Source organism: Xenopus tropicalis, chromosome 1, assembly GCF_000004195.4.
Source record: "Xenopus tropicalis strain Nigerian chromosome 1, UCB_Xtro_10.0, whole genome shotgun sequence".
Lineage (NCBI taxonomy): Eukaryota > Metazoa > Chordata > Amphibia > Anura > Pipidae > Xenopus > Xenopus tropicalis.
In genome coordinates this window covers 116915552-116939890 of record NC_030677.2, presented here as the reverse complement: position 1 = coordinate 116939890, position 24339 = coordinate 116915552, and the positions used below count along the sequence as shown (strand labels likewise).

The 24339-nt window shown below is 35.9% G+C and overlaps 1 protein-coding gene across 1 annotated transcript in view; it reads right to left on the bottom strand.

Moving 5' to 3' along the window:
* The window catches only part of grin3a (glutamate receptor, ionotropic, N-methyl-D-aspartate 3A), a 183265-nt gene that overhangs the window by 10749 nt on the left and 148177 nt on the right, over positions 1-24339 (bottom strand). Inside the window, exons 6-8 of the mRNA XM_002938539.5 lie at positions 21211-21362; positions 7826-7990; positions 5514-5587 (exon numbers count right to left, since the gene is read on the bottom strand). Coding sequence (XP_002938585.2) covers positions 5514-5587; positions 7826-7990; positions 21211-21362 — 391 coding nt within the window. The remainder of the gene's footprint in view (positions 1-5513; positions 5588-7825; positions 7991-21210; positions 21363-24339) is intronic.

Below are 24339 nucleotides of genomic sequence, written 5' to 3'. Positions count from 1 at the left end.
GTCGTGTATTGTGTTATTTTTTGGTATGAAAAGTTGGTTCACTTACCATATTCAGGTTGTTTCATACATATAAATTAAATTTATAAGATTAAAAAAAGAAAACACAAACAGGTTATGTGAACTGCTCCTAAATGTCATTTTTGCTGATGCCTTAACACTTTTTTCTCAGTTTCACAGTTCTGAAGGGGTTTTTCTCACTGCTAGTTCATTCTTATGCACAAACCCCTAAATATAAAAATATAGGGCCAGCTAAGCAGGTACATCTGTTTTCATTAACATGTAGCACATTATCTAACTCACAAATGTTTACTTTTCTAAGCATGTGTATCATCTATTCCCGGAGCTGGTCCTCTGAAAGTGAAGTAAGTGGCAGAGCTCTATTTCCACAGCAAAGACAGTCACATATCTGCATAAGTGCTATATATATACATGATAGAGCAGGAGAAGCAAATGCCTGTTAATAGGAATACAGCCAAAGTTTACTTGGCACAAGCTCTGTTGATTCTGAGCTCAAGAGTCAGAACCATGAATAAAGAAATCACAGAGTTTATATAGACTTTACATGGTAAGGAGTATGGAAAGAAAAGGGAATTACCAGTGGGAGAGAATTGAGCTATCTCTTTCAGACAAAGAGCTTTGCCCTAAAGGCCAGGGTAGCAGTGTCCAAGGCTTTAAAGCATACTCCTTCCAACTCTGTACTCTGTACAGAGGAATCTACATACAAACATTTTATTACAGTTAATAGGGTTCACTATTCCTTCTGCTGATTGGTTTCCTTGTACTAGTCTGCAGGTATTTACCAAATTCAGAATGAATGTACTTTATAATCATAACACACTGAATCAGAAGTCTTTTGTACAAATTAATAAAAATAATATAATCTAATAATACGATAAATCTAGTATACTTCCATCTTCATTTTTTTTTGTTTTCAGCACAGCTGGCAAGTGCATTTTCCTTGTACCTCTCCCTCTGTTATATTGCTTGCAATACTGTGCAGTCTCCTGAATAAGAAGTGCTAGTTTGAAGAAAAATTAATTGACTCTTCTAGTTGGCAGACAAATTCCACTTGTGATATGATCTGTCTTAGTCTTTATCACTATCTTTATAGCCAAGACATTTCATCACACACAGCTACTACACAGCAGGGGTGGACCTGGCATTTAAGATGTGTCTGTTTGCCCTGATTGTATTGCTCTCCCTTTGTATCGTGGGAGGTTAATATAGTGTCTGGCATGCCCTAGAGTGGTTGGTATGAGTTATGAAACTGTTGGGAAAATGCTTTTAATTGCTTGAAAGATTACTCACAACAGGGATTGCTCTGCAAGGTTCAGTGACCCAAAGTCTGGCAAACAGGAAAATGACCAGTATCATGAAGAAAAAATGGAGAAGATTTGCAAGGATATGAGTTTTGTATAGTTACAAGGTCACGTAGGGCAGCCCAAATAAAGTTTCTACTATGTCACATAAGGGTATTAGATATAGCGGGGTTTTTAACATCCTTACATGCTATAAGTTTAAAATTACCTGATGATATTGTTGCCAGGATCTATAATTAGTTACAAAAAGAAATGGATCATTTTTCACAAAAATATTAAAGGCTTGGTTACGTGTATAACTGTTGCTTAAAAATTTCCATAACATGACAGAAAACAACAGACAACGAAGAGACAGACCAATAAATACAATATTATTCAGCCATTGTAATTCAGGGAATCATTGAGTTGATGACTTTCTATTGACTGCCTTGTAGTTTATTTATATCTTCTAAATCTCTGGCACCAAAATATAGGTATGGTGGCTACAGTGACCATCAGTTACCTTGGCATTCCTAAAAATGTACCCTTAAAGTTAGACTGACATTAAAAAAAACTAGACTTCAGAATATTGATGTACATTAAAGTTACATATAGGACATGTTGATAATTTTATGCTGGGATGTAATTGTTACTTGTATTTCCTAAACCTGACTGTTTTGCTGACCTGTCACTTATTTATGGCAGCCCCCTCATACACAAACATGGGGGTCAGATGGATAATGTAAAAACATTGTGCAAATAAGTTTATAGCAAAATTATAAAGCACATACAAAGTTATGGTAGTTCTTAGGTTCTACTTTATGGAGCAAGCAGAAAATAAAGTAAATGAGAAGATTTAGTCAGAATCCTTCCACCGTTTATAATGCATGAAAAAAGGAAGTCTAAATCAGATTCTGTACTAATCATTGCAGGGGCCACACCTTGTGCAAAACACACAGAATATAAGCATTATATTAGCATCTTTTGTCTGCTTTTGATACTGATGACACAATTCCCTGCATTGCTCATTACCCACATTAAGTCACTATATGGTAATTATGATTCTTTCATTAAAAAATGGGTTTCATCCTTAGAGCTGGAAATAGTTCAGAAATACTCTTAGTGAAAAATGGTACTGGCAAGATCGCTGAGTTTCAAGAAAGTGTTGCATACCAATTCACCAGAAAATATATGTATTATATAAGGTTAATGGTATAACTTCATATCCACCTTTGATCTGTAAAAGGGTCCAGTTGCTGTATTGCTTGAGCATAATCTTATGCTCTACTGAGGCATATTGGAAAGATTTTTTTTTCTTGTTAATAGAAATAGAATTTAAACTTCTTTTTAGAAGATTATGGGAGTTATGTAATAACACAGACTAAATTTGCTTCTGCCCAGAGCCTTAGCTTATAATCAGATGGTCAGTTTCAGTATATCAGCTGTGCTAGGCTGGGGTTTGTTTTTCTGATGCAGATGACCAAAACAGAAAGAATTGTAACCGAAAAACTAATTAAAGAGATTTCAATACTTAAATGCTGCTTGCAAGCTCTATTTCAGTCATTTTGCTGTCATCTTACATACAGAGTTTATTAAGTAATGTTGGCTTTATAACAGGGATGCACCGAATCCCATGGTGGAATTTGTAGTCCAGCAACATTTGGACAAAGGGTAAACTGTGTTTACATTCCCTTTAATTCTACTAATACATGCTCTTCAAGTTGCATATGTTTGCATTTCCTGGCAACAATAGTGACAGTGGTTTGTGTTAATATATAAAAACCTTGCCTCCAGAGCTGAAGTCACAAGTTATTTTAATGTAAGGGCAATGGCACGTGGGACATCATGATCACTGGCAATAATGGGTTGTGAGTAGCCACAATAATGTGGTGCATTTTAATCAGTTTCTCCAAAGATAAATATGTCATCAAAATTTGCTGTGTGTTGTTCTATCAGTTTCAACTTTAAAAAGAAAATGGCCCATCTGTATTTTGAGTAATTTTTATTTGAAATTCTCTATTTGCTAAAATTTAGAGACGAAGCAGTAATTAACTTAGATTTATAAAATTAATTGATATATATTTAAACAGGGTTCTCCTCTGAGCACTTTAGCTATTTACATTCATTTTCCAATTGTAGCAGTTTTTGAGACAGTTTTATACTGCAAGGCAGGCTTCTGCATAGGAGCATGCTTTAAAGGAGAAGGAAAGGTACAATCACTGGGGGTCGCCAAATGTTAGCTACCCCCCACCCCCCAGTGATTGTAATCACTTACCTGGTACCCCGGCTTGTGCTCCTGTTAGCACTGGGCCAAAATACCTGCGAGCAAGTAATCCTCTACCTTCTGTCGTCTTTCTTTATGATCCCAGGGCAGATGAATTACAGTACAGCAAGTGGCACAAAGAAAGAAGAAATAAGAGAATCTCTTACTCACAGGTATCCTGGGCCGGTGAAGTTTTCTGCTAACAGAAGCACCGACTTGGGGTATCAGGTAAGTAATCACAAACACTGGGGCTAACATTTTGGCACCCCTCAGTAACTGTACTTTTCCTTCTCCTTTAAAGGCTCAACATGTCAGTGACCTCTAACTGTCTATACACTTTCTAAGCACTCTCTGAATTTAACCCCACGGTTGAGCCTACAACCTGGTATTAAAAATCTAGAAATCCAAATATCTCCTATACAGCTAAGAATGGAAAATGAATGGAAATAGCAAAAGTGCTCACAGTAGCACCCTGAGTGAGTTAGCGTATAAAAGGCATTCTCTATTAGTGACCATGGTAATGATATAGTATAGGTATAGACTGGTGTGCATTCTCAGTACAGGTATGGGACCTGTTATCCTGAATGATCGGGACCCAAGGCTTTCCAGATAAAGGATCTTTCTGTAAATTGGATCTCCATACTACTAAAATAATCATTTAAACATAATTTAAACCCAAAAGGATTATTTTGCCTTCAATAAGTATTAATTATATCTTAGTTGGGATCAAGTACAAGGTTCTGTTTTATTATTACAGAGAAAAAGGAAATAATTTTGAAAAATTAGAATTATTTTCTTATAATGAAGTCTATGGGAGATGGCCTTTCCATAATTCTGAACTTTCTGGGTTTCCAGATAACGGATCCCATACTTGTATATCTGAAGGACAGACAAAATGAATAAGGGCAAGATACAATTCCACAAGAAAACTTTATTTTATGGTTTATCATGTGAAAACTAGGGGGTGAGATTGAATTTGAGGAGAAAAAACTTTTCTCCTAATTCAGTTCTTACTGTTTATCTTACTGTTTATCACATGAAAACTCTATGGAAGTCTATGGAGAAAAAGGTGATCTGTACTTTAATAAACACTACTCTGCCCTGTGTGATTTAATATAATAGAATTTTTTTTTGATGTTTTTAATTTTCCCTTATGGCAAACAATAAAAAAAAAAATAGAAATAATTAAAATGTCATATATGTGTCTTCTGCACCAAGCCCTGGCTCTAAACAATTTATAATTTAGAAATATTACAAGTTGGCTCAAACATTTCCATAAATACTCCAAGAGATCTACCTCAATATCACCAAAAATGCACAAATACAATATCTTCTAATTTGACCCCACATTTTCTGAGGCAATACGCTTTGATAAGGTTGAAATTTATTGTGAATAATGGAAAAAAATATTTATTATGCCATTGTTAAAATACAGTGTTTTCACACCATTACCATGTAATTAAGGGTAATTGAAGACATTAGGTAGGCAGTATAGTTAAAACTGGAGTTAATCCAATGGAAGGCTTAAGGGTCTAATGTAATAAAAGGGGGAAAGTTTGCTACATGCATAATAATCTGTCGCTGCCAGGTAGCAGGTAGCATTCATTGGTTAAATGTTTGAAGACAAACAGTTCATTAGCTGCTATAAGTTAATGGTCCTAGGCAAAGTTTGCACTTTTTATTACATTATCTATGACTGTTATAAGTATAAAGTGATGCTCTTGTACCAGAATTACTTATCTTTCCTTTCATATATTTCCCTTTTGTTCTTTTTTTTTTGCCAAAATATGAAAGAACAGCATATATGTGTGTCTTACAGTTTATAGTTTTCAGCTTTCACTGTGCAACATTTTAGCAAGCCATTATTGAGGGCTATAAAAACAACCTGTGCTGGAAAAATATTTTCCTCCATCACAATGGAAAGTCTAGCAGTGCTAAACCTGACAATTTACCTTTTCTCCAGGCGTTTTAATTTCTGCTGAAATTTCTCCTCATTGAATGATGTATTCAGAGCTCTGTGAAGACGCTGTTTTGATAAAAAGAAACACAACACAAATTTACAGGGCTGGCAACACTTATTGGAACGTACTTATGTCCACAGAGGAGTATTTAACACAATAGGAAATAGGTACTTTTTTATATTTCCATTTCACACATTTTGATATTTTATAATATCACACATAGGATTGTAAATTCTAAAGGCTGGTGTTCCTAGCCAAATGTCTTTTTTTATCTGCAACTGTAGTTAAAAGCCCCAATGCTGTTCCTTTGTCTTTTTTATCAGAGGTATTTGTAATGGACAAAAATGGCTTTTGTACGGTAGATGTATTAAGTCGGGTACCTTTATTGTTATCAAAAGATTTCATAAAGAACTAAACAGTACCACATAAAAAGATAGATGCCAGGACCTTGATCACCATTTGTATCTATATGCTTCTTGTGTCACAGCGTTGGAGTCTCATAAATGAACAGGAGTAAAAGCAGTGATGGTTGGACAGGAATGCAATTATTACTGGAACATTTATAAACAGTGAAAAGGTAATACTGAATGCTTTGTACTAGATTAGCTCCTCATGAATGCAAATAAAAGGAAGAACTCTCTCAGCACTGCACACATTGCAGAAGGAAAATATCTTTAGTGTTAACTTTACAAAACAGCACAGAAGGTATGAGCTTTATGTGCATGCTGGGTATAAAAGCATTTATTTTAAAGGTGGAAATAATAGTGGATACTTGTGGAAAGCCGTGCTCATTAATTGCCATAGAATTATGGGTGCAGAATACAAGTGCTACTTAAAAAGTTTTATATTTTGTTCTACGTATTATCTTTTGGAACTTACAATATACTTTCAATGCTGTGAAGAGAAAACAAGAAATAACAAGAGATAACCTTGATCATATACATGTATAACTTTTCAAAAGCCTCTGCAATAAGGTAGCTGACTATCTGAGGACACTGGTAGGTGAGGTCAAGGAAGGTACTATCTGCAGTTCCAGTGGAGACCAGAAGCTTTTGGGGGCATTCTCGGCTTAATTTGGTGTGTGGGGTTAAAAACACTACTTGAAAAGTTTTCTATTTTCTTCCAAGTATTCTTATGGAACTTACAACATAATGTAAACCTTGATCATATATACCTCTATATATGTATGAAAACTTACAACATAAAAATGAATGATGTTTAAAAATGATGGGGATCTACTGACCTACACTTCAACCTGAACACTCTAATTGTTAAGGCTGATTTGAGAGAGTTGGCATTACTAAAGGAATGACTTTTACATTGTCTTTCTAATGCAAAATAAGCATCTCAAATGGCCCTATGCATTTCATGCCCATAAGTCACTAGAGTAGGTGTCACACTGCATGGGTAGCACAGTTCTGTAATAATTAACATTCCTGTCCTGCAGCTCCAGGTTTAATGCCAGCCAGGATACTATCTGTAAAAAGTTTGTATATGTATGGGTATTATTCCACCCACACTCTAGAAAGCATGACGATAGTTTGTGTTTAGCTTTAGGTACCTTATACTGAAATCTCTATTTATGCAGGGACAGATGTGAATAATGTGTAATTTGTGCAAATTACTGCATGAAATGTCAGTGCTATATATATATAAAGGATAACAAAAAGGTTTTTCCATGCAAAATTATTAGAGTTGTCCTTATATGTGGCTATAAATGTAACTGTTTTTTAAAAGTTGCCTGAATTGCCATTTCTGATTTACCATACATATTTACATATTTTAAATATCAATAGTTCAAAGCAGAAATGATCTTTTAAAATCCTTTTTACAACTCTATACAACTTCTATTGAAAACCATAGTGCACATATACATAAATATCCACTATTTTTCCCAAATGAGTTCAGGTTTCTTTGACCCAGGGCGCTTTAATTACACCTAGAAATGCAACTTGGAAAATGGCTATGGGTATCTAAAATTGCCAATATTAATAACACTTTGCCTTTATTAATACAATAAGCAGTAAGATATACATATAGGCTTAGAGTCACATACTGTATCTGCAACTGTTTTTATCTTTTTACAAAGGGATCAGTTCAGATGGCGAAGACCTTAGAGTAGCATTTACAGTTCCTAAAGTGTTTCTTCCACAGTAATTGAATTAACTGTAACAGTTTAGGCACTTTCCTTACTAGTAATAGGAGAGAAGAAAATCCATTTAATTAGCAAGCTTTTGGTACATGTTGCATATATTCAATACATAAAATATACCATACAAATTTAGCCTGGAACAAATACATACCTGACTAGTATGCAGCCAGTATTTTAGTTTTGATTTCTTTTTAATTCTTGGTAGTACCAATCTGAATACAATATGTTCTCCAATAGTCGTGAGAATAGATAAGCCGAATCCTATGCAAAGCATTACAAACAGCCCAGAGAAATGTGTTATGCCCATTTGCAGAGTCTGTGAAAATAATATGCATAAAAAGCAATTATATATTCTAGCATTGCAATATTTTGTAGAGCTGGACAGAACGTATCTTAGTGGGAAATTAAAATGTTAAAGCCAAAGGCTCTCAAAGTACATGATGGATTGTAAGAGGGAAATAAAGTTTAACATTCACAAAATGAATTCTTTCACTGGGATGGAAATAAACACCCACCTATGCTGTAAAACACTGATAATACTAAAACTAATTATATTGTGCACATACTGACCCAGACTCAATTCAGTGAGAAAAAGTTATCTCAACTTTTCTCCAAATTCAGTTGCAGTTTTTTCCCAAAGACTTCACATTTTCACATTTTCTTGCTGAATTGAATCACTTAAGAAAGCTTATATATATATATATCCCACTAAAATAAAAGCTATGCACACACTGTATAATGTACAGTATGCTGAAGTGTAAAAAAACAAATTAAAGGCAAAACTTTATAGTTGGAGTAGTCTACATTCAGTGCTAGTGAAACTTTATCATCATAATTAAGGCCAACGGCAGGCATTTTCTGATTTTCATGAAGTGAACGGTGCCTGCAGCGCCGGATTTCTGTTTAGGGCGACCCAGAGGCCGCCTCCATTCTGCTCCCCGCCTCCCCCTCAGAACCTGTATGTGGGTTTAATACTTGTCACTGTTTAACAGGACATACATTTTTCACAACAGTACTGTTCAGTCATTGCATACCCAAATGTTACTGAAATACAACTTAATCCAACATGCTACCCAGCAGCATCAAGAACTGATTTCCCACATTAAACATTAATTTTGCTCAATTCTGAAGCCCTGCAGCTCCATGGACTGTATATTAAAGCTTTTTTTTCCAGCTCTACAATGTTAGCAGTTCAGTTAATGTAAGACCCTGTTTGTCATTTGTACATATGAACCCCCTTTTTTTTATTCTCGAGATTGTCACTGGAGGCATTAAACACATTTTGTTCAGCAATGCCCAGAAAGCATTATTTCTGCTGCTCAGATTTTTAAAGTGCGATCCTGGCAAAAAAATGCACATTAATCTACCTTTGATAGATAACAGAAAAATGAGCAATCTAGGAAGGATAGTCACAGAGTCATAGAGTTATTTATTGAATCAGTAATTAGTTTTGACCAGCCTATGTTGGAAAGCAGTAATTGAAGTAGGACCAACATACAACATCTTTTGGGTATAATGCGTTTATAAGCTTCCAATTATTAGCTGGTGGTACCACCAAGCTATGGTGTGCAAAATACACATTATGCTTCCACTGCCATAGATTCATATTCTTAGCAGACTAGAAGAGGAACCCGGTTTCATGCAGTATTTTGCACCATTTGCAAAATACTGCCCAGTCGCTGCTTATTGGTAATGATGAGGAGCCCATCGCATGGTGTTACCACCAGCATATTTCAATGCAGGCAGGGGTTTTACGTTAGTGTGACATCAGATGAGCACATATTGTGTAGAACAAAAAGCTTTATTTTGGTCTTACATTATAACAATATATTTTCCTTCATTGCAAATGAGCATCTCTCATGCTTTTTGGCAAAGATGGGTGTTTTTGACGATTGTGCTAAACTTCCATACTATAGGACTGAAAAGCTGTTGATATGGTTGACCCATTCATACAGAAAAGTATGGCAGTGGAAGTATAATGCTTTGGGACTGGTTTTAATGAACAAGCACTGGTATCTTGTTAAAGCAGAACCTGTGGTGCAAAATACAGGAGAATTCTGTTAGAGGAATCGTTTCAGCCACACTAAACCTCAAGCTTGGGCAGAATGTAATCTTTCAGCAGGAGAATTACCTCAAACACATGGCCAAAAACACCACAAAAAGGTGTTCATTAACTAAAGAATTACTAACTGCAATACAGTGCAGTGCCATATATTCACTCACAATGCAAGATTCCTTCACAGAATTACAGTAGAAATGGATATGCCCCAATTGGGCTCAAGATCTTATACCAGATTTTAAAGGGACAAGATTTGCACATAGTGTGGTACATAGAATTAGTGGCAGATTTACCACCACTCTCTATTCACTCCTATGGGATATTAATCAAAAAGGTATTTCAAAATCCCATAGAAATGAATTAAGAGGTGTGAAAATTTTCTATGGTGAGTTTAAATTTTACACTTTTATAAATCTGCCCCTAAGTAAATGAGCATTCTGATCTCATTTGAGATGATAGAGATATCTACAGATATCTGTAGAACTATAAGAAAATGAAGCTGTCAAAGCATCATTATCAGATCTAAGGCTTTCTAAAACGTTTTCAACTGTAAGGCTAGTGTCACATCCTGCATTTCAGCCATGACAGAGATTCTACTGGCTTTGATGTGAGCCATGCAAATATGCAGGTGTGAGCACTTGCTCATATGAAAATACACCGGTGATGAGGGTTAATTTTTGAGAAAAGTTGCGTTGTGCTTGGACGAAAATATTGTGGTACGATCCGAAAGTTACGCAATATGATGCATGATTTTGGAAGCCTCCCATAGGACTCAATGGCACTCTGGCCCAAGGAAAGTCACGATACCAAAGCTTGAATGAATCTGAAACTTTCGTAGCCGTTGCGACAAATACAATTTTGTCGCACAAATTGACGCAAAATAATTTTTTGTAATAGGACCTGTCGTACTTTAATGAATGTGCCCCTAGATGTAGTATGTTGGATATTAGCAAGGAAGAGGTGATGCAGATGATGAAAAACAAAAGTGGCTGCTCTATTTTTATAATGGTCATTCCTCATTCTGATCATGGGGAAATTTCTCTTGGTAAAAATGACTTCTTGGGCTCATGGGAAATTTGTAAATACTCACTGGAGAAATGGATGTCAACAATGTAAAGTTAATTTGCCAAAACTTGTCATAATCTTCTTTTAGTAAATTGTGAACTTGGGACAAATTTTCATCTTGGTTAAAATATACATACATGCACAAAAATACAATTTTACCCTTTAGTGAATATGTTTCTTAGCGTTTGTCTATCCCGTTTGATGTAACTTTAAGAGTGTAAACAGGAAGAAAGACATTTGAGAATGTGAAAATATTTTAAAGGAGAAGGAAAGTCATTTTGGCATTTTACTGTCAATAGATTCGCCACATTAGTGCCACCTACAATGCTATATTTATTCTGCAGAAAACGTTATCATACCTGAGTAAGGAGCCCTAGAAGCTTCCTCTGTTTGCAGCTGCTATTTTAGCTTGGTCTTCATAACTTCCTGTTTGCACTCTAGCTGTTATAGCTCAGATCACACATTCCTAAGGGTGGGGTGAGTGAGTTTAATGAATTCTTATAGGAGGGGGGAGCAGGAGAGAGGAGAGAACTGCACAGACTCTGTCCCCAGGAATGAAGGATTTTTCTGACAGGAGCATGTTTACAAAAAAGGAGGCAAGAAATGCTGTGTTTCTTTTGATAGAGGACTCAGTGCAACATTACTGTAAGTGCTTATGGCTGTATTTACATAGACCTTTCTGATAAAGCTTATTTCGTTTTTACCTTTCCTTCTTCTTTAAGGTTAAAGTAAGATACAGGAAATATAGAATTCTATAGGGCAAAAGGTAGGTAGAGAAAATGTGCCAAATTATGGTGCCAATGGGAGAAAAGAAAAACACTATAGGAATTATATGTGCTTATGGCTATATAACCTTTAAATGTCATTTTGGTTTTTTTTTACTTTAATTAAGAGTGAACTAAAAACTTATACAAAATCATTATTCTAACAGAATAACATGCAGATACTTTCCAGAGCTGTGAAATGCTGAATGGTTACATGTAATAACCAAATATAATTCTTAATGCTTGTGATTTCTATAGCATGATGATTTAAAATGCATTAATGCCAATGAACACCAAAGGGAATAATACTGCTTCCTTTCATCACTGTGCCCATTTGATACATTTATATTGATACAAATGTAAGCACTTTGCAGTGTATAGAGCCATTAATGTGGGTTTCAGATATTAAAGCATATTATAAAAAGGCTATATGCATGCCTTGATTTGTAAACTATAACATCTTTGGCTACAGACTTAACATATCAATATTTGTTTAACTGGGCTGATTAAAAATACACGTGCTGCCACTGAATACCATTCATTTTGTCTTTCCAAGTACATAAATAATCTATGAACACTAAAAAAAAAAATACACTCAGTCTATCTGTAAAGTGCTCATGGGAAAGGTCTTTACGTTGTAAAAGATAATAATCTTTTGAAATATATACGTTTAAAAAAAAGTACTTGAGTTTTAAGTTTTAGTGCCAAACATATATAAAAAATACTTAAGGGAAAAACTGAGGAACAAAATATAGCCCTCGATGGAATGATAAACTATATCACTGTACCCACTTTTGTAACACAGGCCTAATTAGTAGACATTTCGAGTATTCTTTTACTAGAAATGAGACTGTTATATTTTAAAGCAAGCAAGATGTTAAATTATAGCTCCTCAATGAGTAGCATGATGCGGTCTAGCCCAGAATACTGTGTACATAGTGAGAGAATTATAAAGACAATGAAAATACATTATGAACCCCCTCTGTAATTTAACGATAGGTGAAATATAAATATTAGTTATTGATTTTATGAATATAGGGGCAAGTGGGCATTCCTTGTTCTATTAATAGTGATGGGATCCTGTTTTGGTTGGGCGAAAAATTTGCGAAATGGCGACATATTGTCGCGCGCAATTCTTTTTGATGCATGGTGAATTATTCTTGGCGAATTTCCGCTGAAGTTTCACCAAAACGATTTGTCAATTGCAAAATGCGGAAAGTCGCTGTGAATCCATGCCTGGCGAAAATATTCGCCCATCACTATCTATTAACCATTTAATTTAGGTTGCTTTCCCTAATATTCTATAAGCTTTTAACTATTGTCACTTTCTTACATTAACCTTCTCACCAAAGCACTTATGCCGATGCCACAAGGGGTGTTTTGATCTCAGCTACCATCAGGTGAAACAGCAGGGGCCAATGCACCTCTATCTGCCCATCACTGCTTCTCATGTTGATCTTAACATATGAGCTGCCTAGTGGGACCAACCAAACTTTCTAAATAAACTGTACCTGGTCATTCCACATAACTAGAGAGACCCAGGTTTTCATACCATAGTGGGTAAGTGATATCTGACAGATGTTTATAGTATACCACAGTGTCTACTGACTGCTGTACTATGTGAAATAAATCAGGGATTCTTTAACATACACTACTGGTATAGAACTAGACTATATACCTGTATGCAGTCACATGCAGTAGTATTTCTATGTTATGGTGCACAATATAAAGGTACACTGCCATCTTCAAAATTTATTTCTCATCGCATTAAATTGTCATAGTTGCTCTTACATTATAATGATAACAATCAATAGTGTGTGAGGTCCATGTTTAACATTGCACTTTCATATTTAAAGTGGGGACAACCTCTTGAAAAGATAGGAAACATTAATCATAGGCTTATATTACTCCCTTGCTGTAGAAGATTTATCTCTGAGTGTGCAAAATAAGCTGCTCTGATTTTTTTTCTTGCTATTTCAGTAAACAACAAAGAATCTGAGCCAGCTAAATGGATCATAGTACCCAACAGTAAAGGCTAATACACTCAAATGTTTTTCTGATAGGACATTATTATTACAATTCTTGCAAGTCTAGTTTACTCTGCCTGCTACAGTTCTAAACTGACGGAACAGAGTACCAGACCACTCAATGAAAAAATGATTTTTAAGTAATTCAATTTGATTATAAAACTTTATTTATGGTATATCCATGAATAAAAGTCCATGGAAAAATCTGAAAGTGAATTAGGAGATAAGTCTTTCTCATGAAATCAGGCCCAATGCACCAAATTCAATTTGATGAGAAAAGCTTATTTCCGAATTCAATTTCAGATTTTCCCATAGAGCCAGATACAATGCAATCAGAAAAAAACTTAATTCACTGTTTATCACAAAAAAAACCTCTATTGAAATCTATGGAGACAAATGGAACTGATTTAGAGAATTTTCTCCTCAAATTGAATCTTGTCCATAAGTGTTTATGTGATAAACCATAAATAGCATTTTCTTATGGAACTGAATCTGGCACATTATTTTAGGGTTATCATTCAGATCTGCAAGTTAGGGAGCAGCAAGGAACCCAGGTCATAACAGGGCCCTGTATGTAATGTTAGCCTTCTAGCAGGATGTAAGGTCAGGAATGATCTATTCCTAATGATACAGCACTTTCCATTTTGTATCTGGAGTGCAGGCAGACCCCAGGCAGAAGTGCTTTGTACATGAGCCCTAAGGGGCACACTCCTACATCCCTTAATGCTCCAACATCCCTTAGTTCTCCTGAACTCATGCCCTTAGTATATGACCCTTGATATATCTTATATAGCATATTTTTAAATAAATGTGTGTAAGTAATTTTGCACAAAATGTTTAAAATGTTGGAGCATTAGAGACTGGATGCCTGTGTTTAAGCCAACCCAAAAAGCCCAAACTGCTTCTATGCAAAGAACGTGACAAGTCGGGTTTAATCATTGCTCAGATTAATAATATTATATTCCATAAGGCTTTGTGGGCTGTAATTTATGTACAATTTTATTTTTCCTATTTGTAGGGCAGTGTAAATGCCCAGGGACCCAGATAGTATTGCTACAAGTCAAGTCAAATGATATTAATTTATATTCATTCATAGAAAAACACCACAAGAGCTTAGAGCTAACTTGCTTGGCAGACTCAGACTGGCAATCTGTGGATTCTAGCAGATACCAGAGGGGCTGCTGTAAGATGCCATAGACAGTGACTATTTAATGGGCCTGTGGGGCTGTTTGGGCCTCTGTATACTTAAAATGCTTCGGCCTATTTTGAAACCCCCAGCTAGAGAACATGATGAATCTAAATAACTCACAACCCATTAATGATTTTATCTCATTCTCACTCAGAAGACACCAAAGTTTCATTTTTATTTCCTACAAATAAGACCATAAGAGACAAGAACAGCACAACACATTAACCCTTTCCCTGCCAAGCACATAGCTCCTACGTGCTGGCATAAAAAGATGGTAAATGCCGAGCATGTATGAGCTACTTTTTCTTTATCTTGCACTCGTTCTCTGCGCTCCCTGCTTAATCCGAGTGCAGAGAGCGAGCGCAGGGTAAAGAACCCCCTAGGGAACGAACAGTGGGGGGGTAAATAGTGGCCCCGGGGAGAGATTGCCCAGGGGCCCCACGGGAAAAGCCTGACACATGGATTCTATGTGTAAGGCTTTTGCTGCTCTACCCCCCCTTCCTGTGCTCCCCCCTCACTTCCTGTGCCGCCCACACACTGAAGCCGACTGCTGCTGCTGCTGTCCCTGCGATCTTCTGTCTCCTCCTGTGATCTCCAGCTGTTTGTGCCCAGGTTAGTGCCAGATACACACACAATCACACACTTAATAAACTAATACACACTAATTCTTACACTTATACACACACACTTACATTTTGGGGTGGGTTTTGGGTTTTACACATTCACAGCACTTACAGCACTCATACTTACTTGCACACACACACACATGCACACAAAACACATTTTGCCTAGTGTACACACTCACTTACACACTTATGCAATTTAGTAATTTTTTTTTTATCGCATCGGTTTTTTTCTTGCCTGAAAAAAATGTTTTATTGCCATTGCAGATAGCATATTCGCTAACCACACTGCACAATGCCTTTTGTGTATTATTTTTGTGTTTTTATTACATTTTCTGTGATTTTGGTGCATTTTTAGTCATTTTATTGCATTTTTAGCCATTTTATTGCATTTTCAGTTATGCATAGTTGTTGTTCGCTTGACTTTGTCTGTAAAACTAATTTGCCCAAGCCAAAATACTCAAACTGTGATTCTGACTGCAGATATCACTAGGAAAAAAAAAACATTGATTTTAGGGTTTTTTTTGGATTTTAGCAATTTTACTGCATTTCACATTGTTCTTTGTTACTTGTCTTTGCACATGGACATTTTGTTTGCTGTATTTCAATTTGGCTTCCTCTGTACCCCACATAGTTTGGTAAATCTATGCACATAGGGCATCAAACTGTTCAGTAGACCCCTGGCGTTCATATTTAGAGTGTTTTATGTTGGTACGTTATGAAATGTGGGGTACATAATGGGACAAAATGCAAGCTTTGTGACGATTTCCAGAAATGTTATAAAAACTTTTCTGTTTAGCATAGCTTTGTAGTTTGGTAGTTTGCAGTAGAAAGATGTATTTACCCATTTTTGTTTTGTCAGAATGTGTACTTTCGGAAAATGAATGGTTTTCTAGGGTCTCCATACTGTTAGGGGGTCTTATGGCACATAATACACATACCAGGTGCAAATACTGCATGAGCCGAAGCGTCATTTGTTAAAATTCATATGCACTATTTTCATTTGGGTGCCCTTGTACTCCGCATAGTTTGGTAAATCTATGCATATAGGGCATCAAACTGTTCAGTAGACCCCTGGCGTTCCTATTTAGAGTGTTTTATGTTAATACGTTACAAATTGTGGGGGTACATAATGAGGTAAAATGCAAGCTTTGTGGCGATTTTCAGAAATGTCATAAAAACCTTTCTGTTTAGCATAGCTTTGTAGTTTGGTAGTTTGCAGTAGAAAGATGTATTTACCCATTTTTGTTTTGTCAGAATGTGTACTTTCGGAAAATGTATGGTTTTATAGGGTCTCCATAGTGTTAGGGGGTCTTATGGCACATAATACACATTACCGGGTGCAAAAACTGCATGAGCCGGAGCGTTGTATGATAAAATTCATATGCACTATTTTTATTTGGGTGCCCCTGTACACCGCATAGTTTGGTAAATCTATGCATATAGGGCATCAAACTGTTCAGTAGACCTCTGGTGTTCCTATTTTCAGTGATTTTCCTTTGTATGCAAGAAATTGTGTGAGATAAATACTGCAAATTGCAACATTTTTAGGCGATTTTCTGAAATGTCATAGAAACCACTAGCTATAGGAAAGCTTTGCAGATCTACTTTGGTGTAGAAAGGACTCTTTACCCATGTTAGATTTGTCAGAACGTGTACTTTCCAAAAATATATGGTTTTCAGGGGTTACCCTACATTTCTGCAGTTTCTTACCCACATAAAACTGCCATGTGTTTATGAATTAGGTAAAGGTAAGCCATGAAATTAGTGTGCACAAGGTATATTTTGGGGTCTCTAAGTGCCATGTGCTTTGATAAACCTATGTACAGTGGGCATCAAACTGTTCAGTAGACCTCTGGGGTTCATATTAAGGGGGTTTTATCTTGGTACCTAATGACCTATAGAAAATAAGATGCTGCATATTGGAAGTTTTGAGGTGATTTTTGGAAATGTCATAAAAATCGGCAAACTTAGGAAACCTTTGCGGCTTGGTACTTTGGAGTAGAAAGACATGGATACCCATTTTAGATTTCAGGGAATGTGTACTTTCCAAAAATATATGACTTTCTGGGGTGAGTGTAATTTTTACTAACTTTATCCCACATAAAATGATGTAAATGTGTTGATTTTGCAGAAGCTGAAATGATAGATCATATGGGGGTTATGTTCATATTGGGGCCCCCTACATGCCACATACTGTCATCAAAATTGCTAACTTTAGAAACACTTTGCAGCTTGGTACTTTGGAGTAGAAAGACACAGGTACCCATTTTAGATTCGGGGGAATGTGTACTTTCAAAAATACAGTATATGGCTTTCTAGGGTGAGCAAACTTTTTTGTAGCGTTATTCCACACAAAATGATGTAATATCATATGGGGGTATGTTCACATTGGGGCCCCTACATGCCACATACTTAGGTAAACCTATACATATTGGGCATCAAACTATTCAGTGGACCCCTGGTGTTCCCCCTGTTTTATCTGGTTACTTTATGACCTGTAGGAGATAAGATACTATAGACATGAAGCTTTGAAGCGATTTTTTTTTATAAAAACCAATAACTTTAGGAAAGCATTGCAAATTGGTAGTTTGGAGTAGACAGGCAGTTCTACCTATTCTGGATTCCCCAGAATCTGTTCTTTCTAAAAATTTATAATTTTCTGGGATAAACCTTCTGTTAGTGGAGTTTTTGACCTTGAAATCTAAATTATGCAGCTTTGTGAAGCAGTGCTTTGGAAATTTGGTAGTGTACTGCTGGGAGTTTTTGACCTATACAAGTGAGAAATCTCCATAAAACTATATATTTTGGTATTGGCATGTTCAGGAGACATGGGACTTTCCAACTCAGTTGTATTTTCATGCATAAAATAATTTTTGTTTAATTGTATGTGTTTATATTATGGAAAATATATATATTTTTTAATTTTTTAGACATTTAGAAGCCTATATCTGGTTACAGAATTGAAATTACACAAAAATTCCACCATATTTTGAAAGCTTAGGTTGTTCTGAAAAAAACGATATATAGTTTTCCTGGGTAAACTAAAAGTCCCCCCGAGAAAAAGCCCCTAAAGTAAAACAGTGCAAAACGTTCAAAAACTGTCTGGCAGTAGAAGTTCCACTTTGTTCAAAATGGCTGGCAGTGAAAAGGGTTAAACCTGGGGAGAACCCAAACCATGACCAAAACAACAACTCAAGTCGTAATGGCTGTTTCTAAATCCTCACTGTATGGCAATAAATATATTTTTCTAATATCTCAGCATACTGGAAGCTATTTTTGTAGTACTAAGCGTTTAAAGAAGATACTATAATTTCTTCTCCATTTCATAATGATCTAATTGGTTTTTATTTTTTTATGTGTTACTATTTGTGTTAGCAGCAGAGGCTGTACATTGCAATGGCTTTAAGGGAAAATCTGGTGGAAATTCAGCAGCATGTTTTCCTAAAGTTTTTCACTTTGTGGAAAATGTTGTGGATGTATCATTGGCTGTGACACTGTAGAGACCTCTTAGCACTGTAAACCAGTATTTTAAAGCCATAAAAACAAACAAAACTAAACTTTATTTATAATTTTAGTTGCTTAGCATTCCTTATAGGGCTTCCATGCAGAAGGAAAACAATCTTTAAAAAATTTAACATTTCTTTACAAGTGCATTCCTCTGAAACACATTCTCAAAACACTGATGTAGTGTGGTAGGTACAATGTAGAAATTATCACACAAAAATGTAGAATATCACCCTACCTGGAGTGTGGGCAATATTAGCCCAAACCTTTGGTGTGAAAGCAATTAAAGGGTAATAAATAAATCAGAAAACCACTTGTTGGTGTATTTGCATGCCTTTCTGCCAAGTTCTTTTAGATCTATGAGCCTCATACAAAGTGGGGTTCTGGAGCAATACCCTTTTACTTTAAAAAGTAGTGCAGCGCTACATTAACACAAAAAAGTGCCAGGTATTTGTTAATGTAATTAGGCGTATATCTATCCTAGTGTTGAGATAAATAATTCAAAAGGTAATTTATCCACATGCTAATGATGAAACTTTGGCACCATTGCATTTCCTTTGGCTCATTCTTGCTCTAACTTTATTTTATATGAATTCTGTGGAATTTTGAGTTAAGCTGAACACTTTCCAGACTTCTTCTTTGTTCTACACTACGGACTTATACTGACTTCCCAATGACTCAAGGGAACATGCCTTTAGCATTTAAAGCAAATACTGTTGCCAACGTCCCTATAGAGATTTTTTGCTTTGTATATTTTATTGCTTTTTTTCTGCTTGGAAGCCCATCACAATAAAAATAACCAATGATTGTGACTAGTGTACCGTATTTGCCAAGCTCAGTTTGTGGTACTATTTTTTCACATTACAACATAACAGAATTTGCAGAATTCATTTGGAGTTAGTCCTATTTCTTATTATACATATTTGTATTTAATATTCAATACAAAACCTTCATGGAACTAGCATTGCAGGAAAATTATTATTCAGGAATTACCCATGAACTCTAATATATATTTGTGTGTAAAATCATACTGCCCATTAAATATTGTGGTATAAATTCAAGTGCACAGCAAATCCTTAAACATAACAAGGCCATGTAGGCCCCAGTGCAGGAATTTTAAGAGCTATATTTCCCAGAATATTACTGAGAAATCAATTAATGTTTCCATAATTAGCCCCCAGAATTGCCTGCACTCCAGTGCCTTTGCATTTGAAACAAAAGCGGTGGTTTTGCCCACGACTTGCCCTTTACTATGTTAACTTTAATTACAGGTATGGGACCTATTATCCAGAATGCTCGGGACCTCGGGATTTCCGGATAAGGGGTCTTTCCGTAATTCGGATCCCTACCTTAAGTCTACTAAAAAAAATATTTGAACAGTAATAAAAACCAAAAGGATTGTTTTGGCTCCAGTAAGGATTAATTCTATCTTAGTTGGGATCAGGTACAAGGTACTGTTTTATTACTACAGAGAAAAAGGAAACCATTTTAAAAAATGTGAATTATTTGATTAAAATGGAATCTATGGGAGATGGCCCTTCTGTAATTTGGAACTGTCTGGATAATGGGTTTCCAGATAAGGGGTCCGATACCTGTACACAGTGCATTCAACATGACACCAAAGGTTTGATTTGGTTGGGGAATTATTTGGTGATCTTACACATTCCCTATAAATAATTAAAAAGATAACTTGCTAGATACCTGATTCTATATTTTAGTACAAAACATTTCAGTCACTGGTGGGGAAAGCACTCCGCATATTGCCTTCCTATATACTACTCTACCATTGACATTGCATTTTCTTTAAACTGATATACAGTAGTGATGGGCAATGTTTCGCCAGACATGGATTCACGGTGAACTTCAGCGTGAATCCATGGTGGATTGTTTTACAAAACGTATGAAAAAATTTGCCGCATGTCCAAAAATTGTCGCCTGCATCAAAAGAATAGTTGTGCGTCAAAAAAGAATTGTCACGGGCGTCAAAAGAATAGCCGCAGGCGACAAAAGAATAGCCATGGGCGACAAAAGAATAGCCATGCAACAAAAGAATAGCTGCGGGCGACAAAAGTATAGCCTCAGGCGACAATATTTTTTGACGCGCCGTTTTGCGAATTTTTCGCCGTTTCACAAATCCTTTGAAAGATTTTCAAATTTTTTTTGGGACAGATTCGCTCATCTTTAATATACAGTAGTCTTCTAATGTATATTATAATATGTAATAATATATTATAATGAAAGCATCTATGCTTTCTATGTACACACCCCAAATTCTAAATTGATATATTGGAAACCTGCTTACCTCTGTAACTGCAAAACTTCTTTTTCCACAAGGAACCACTTTATACCACTTGTCATGTAGGCTATCCATAAATCCACTTGACTTATACTGGCTGACCAGTTCTGAGATATTGGATGTCAAAGGAGAGTTTGGGGGAAGCCCAATGCCATAACCTGAAAAATAAAAAAATAATGTGAAAAACACTCCTTTCCTTCTGCATTAAAAATAACCTGTGTTAGAGTGAGCCTGCTAGAACCCAACAGAGAAGGGAAGTGCTGTATTGACTTGTCTAGGTTCACAAGGAATCAGACCAGGATCTCTAGCTTGAGATCCCACATCAAAGGCTGATCATTTATCCTATAGGCCAATAACTCCTCTTGGGAGCCTATTGTTGTGCACCCAATTTCACAGTTTTATGTATCCAGACCTAAATGTAATACAGTCTATATAGGTTTATGGTGGAACTAGAAAAGGGCTATAAAAAATTGTTCCTAGCCTGGGCAACCTGGAGGTCCTCTTGGTAGGCCAGTACAACTCTAAGGGGCACATTTACTAATCCACGAATCCGAATTGGAAAAATTTGGATTGGAAACTAACATTTTGCGACTTTTTCGTATTTTTTGTGATTTCTTCGTCACCGTTACGACTTTTCCGTAAATTGTCGCGACTTTTTCATAGCCGTCACGACTTGGGCGAATTGTCGTGACTTTTTTGTAGCCGTTACGATTTGCTCGTATATTGTCGCGACTTTTTCGTATTGAGCGCTCGTAAACGGCGGCCAAAACTTTCAGACTTTGCATGATTTTGGAAGCCTCCCATAGGACTCAATGGCACTGTGCAGCTCCAACCTGGCCCAAGGAATGTCACGATACTGAAGCTTGAATGAATCCGAAACTTTTGTACTCAGCGCGACGGCTACGAAAAAGTCGCGACAATTGGCGCAAGTCGTAACGCTACGAAAAAGTCACGACAATTTACAAAAAAGTTGTAATGGCTACGAAAAAGTTGCGACAATTTACGAAAAAAATCGCAAAATACCGATCATTACGAAAAAAACGCATTCAGACGCTTTTCGGATGTTTGTGGATTAGTAAATGTGCCCCTAAGTATATAAAGCTATTTACAAAATAGTCTATATTTTGTGACTTTACTTTTAAATACAGAAGTGCAATATGCTCTTCTACATGTGTAAACCACTGCAAATTTACTGTATGCTCAACACATTTTCTATCTCTGTTATAAAAGCTAGTACCGGTTATGGTGTATTTTAAATACAACTAGCACTAAAAATAAATCAATATTTTATAGCCAGTAATTGCTATCCATTTTAATGCAGCAAGGATTTTATTGTTTTGTGTTTGCTTGACTCCTGCAAATATGGACATTTTGATCCACATATATGCTGATCAGATAAATGCTCACAAACTTTTATAACCATTGTTTACACATACAAGACATAAAAATGCAAAATGAAAAAAATTATACTGTTTAAAAAAATAGTTCCCCTCAAAGTTCTCCAAAAGCTTTACAGTACAAGTTAATTTGGTGTTGGAGAGAATTTTTAACATGTTCACCCTTACATATACCTCTTAGTACAGGTATGGGATCCCTTATCCAGAAACCCATTATCCAGAAAGCTCCGAATTACGGAAAGCCCGTCTCCCATAGACTCCATTTTAATGAAATAATACAGGATTTTAAAACTGATTTCCTTTTTCTCTGTAATAATAAAACAGTATTGTAATTGATCCCAACTAAGATATAAATAATCCTTATTGGATGCAAAACAATCCTATTGGGTTTAATTACTGTTTTATTGATTTTTTAGTAGACTTAAGGTATGGAGATCCAAATTATGGAAAGACCCCTTATCTGGAATACCCTTGGTCCCTGAACATTCTGGATAATGGGTCCTATACCTGTATTTATAAACTTATGAATAAACTTTATGAATCAGGTTTACAGTATATCAACATTGTTTTGCGTTTAATAAGATATTTGATGCAAGAAGTCATGTGGATAGCATACAACAGGGATCATTTACATATGCAAGTGCAAGTACAGTGCAATAGTAAAGTGCAATGCCATGTTTTTTCCAGCAATGCAGTATTTTTTCCTATAATTCTGGCATCTTTGGGGACACAAATAGGAGATTTTCTTGACACACCAAATATTTTTAATGTCTGTCCAGGGTCATTTCCAGTGTTTGCTGGCAATATCCATTCTCTCTGTTCCATTATGTATTCTGCATATTATGTAAAAAGTAGTGATGGGCAAATAATTTGCCAGCATGGATTCATGGCAAATTTCTGCGTTTCACAATTGGCGGATTATTTCATAAAGATTGCCATGCATGTAAAAAAATGATGCACTTCTTTTTTTTGACACCCGAGACAATTTTTTAATGCGTCCGCCACAAAAAAATGATGCTCGTGACAATTATTTTGTTGATGCACATAATTTTTTTTTACATGTTTTACACAAGCGTGCATGACCTAGTAACCGAGGGTGCATAATCACAAGTGACATAGCATTAGAAGCACAGCCCAAAAGCTTATTCAAAACCTGTGAGATACCATACAACATTTTCTTGCACTAAGCGCAACTGAGGACTGAAGACTTGTAGGTAAAAGAAACTTAAATCTAATGAGTCAGTAAATATTAGCATTTTCTCAAATATTTTGATCCTACTAATGAATGACTTATTCCATACTCCTTTTCTCACATCAACATATTTTATCTGTCAGATTAAGTTCCCTGAAATGCAAATTCCAGGCTTTTCTTCCCACCCAAACCAACTCTTTTTCCAAAATGCTCTTGGCATTAATGATGCAATCAGGGTGGATTTAAAAAATAAAAGAGAAAAGTAACTTTTAACAAATAGCTACACGCTCCTTTTCTTAGATCTGAAAGGCTCTAAAAGTCTATACTATACAACATCTGAATGGCTGTCCAACTGATTGATGTGCTCTTCATCTTTAAGGTTATCTATCATTTTCTTTCACTTTATCACATTTGCTACTGATTTGCATATTGATTGGAATAAAACTTTTAAACCATGTGAGTGATAGGAATAAAATCCATCTCATTTACTTTGATGTCCTAGAGGAGGCTGGATGGATTCAGAGAACGCAACATGGATTAATGTAC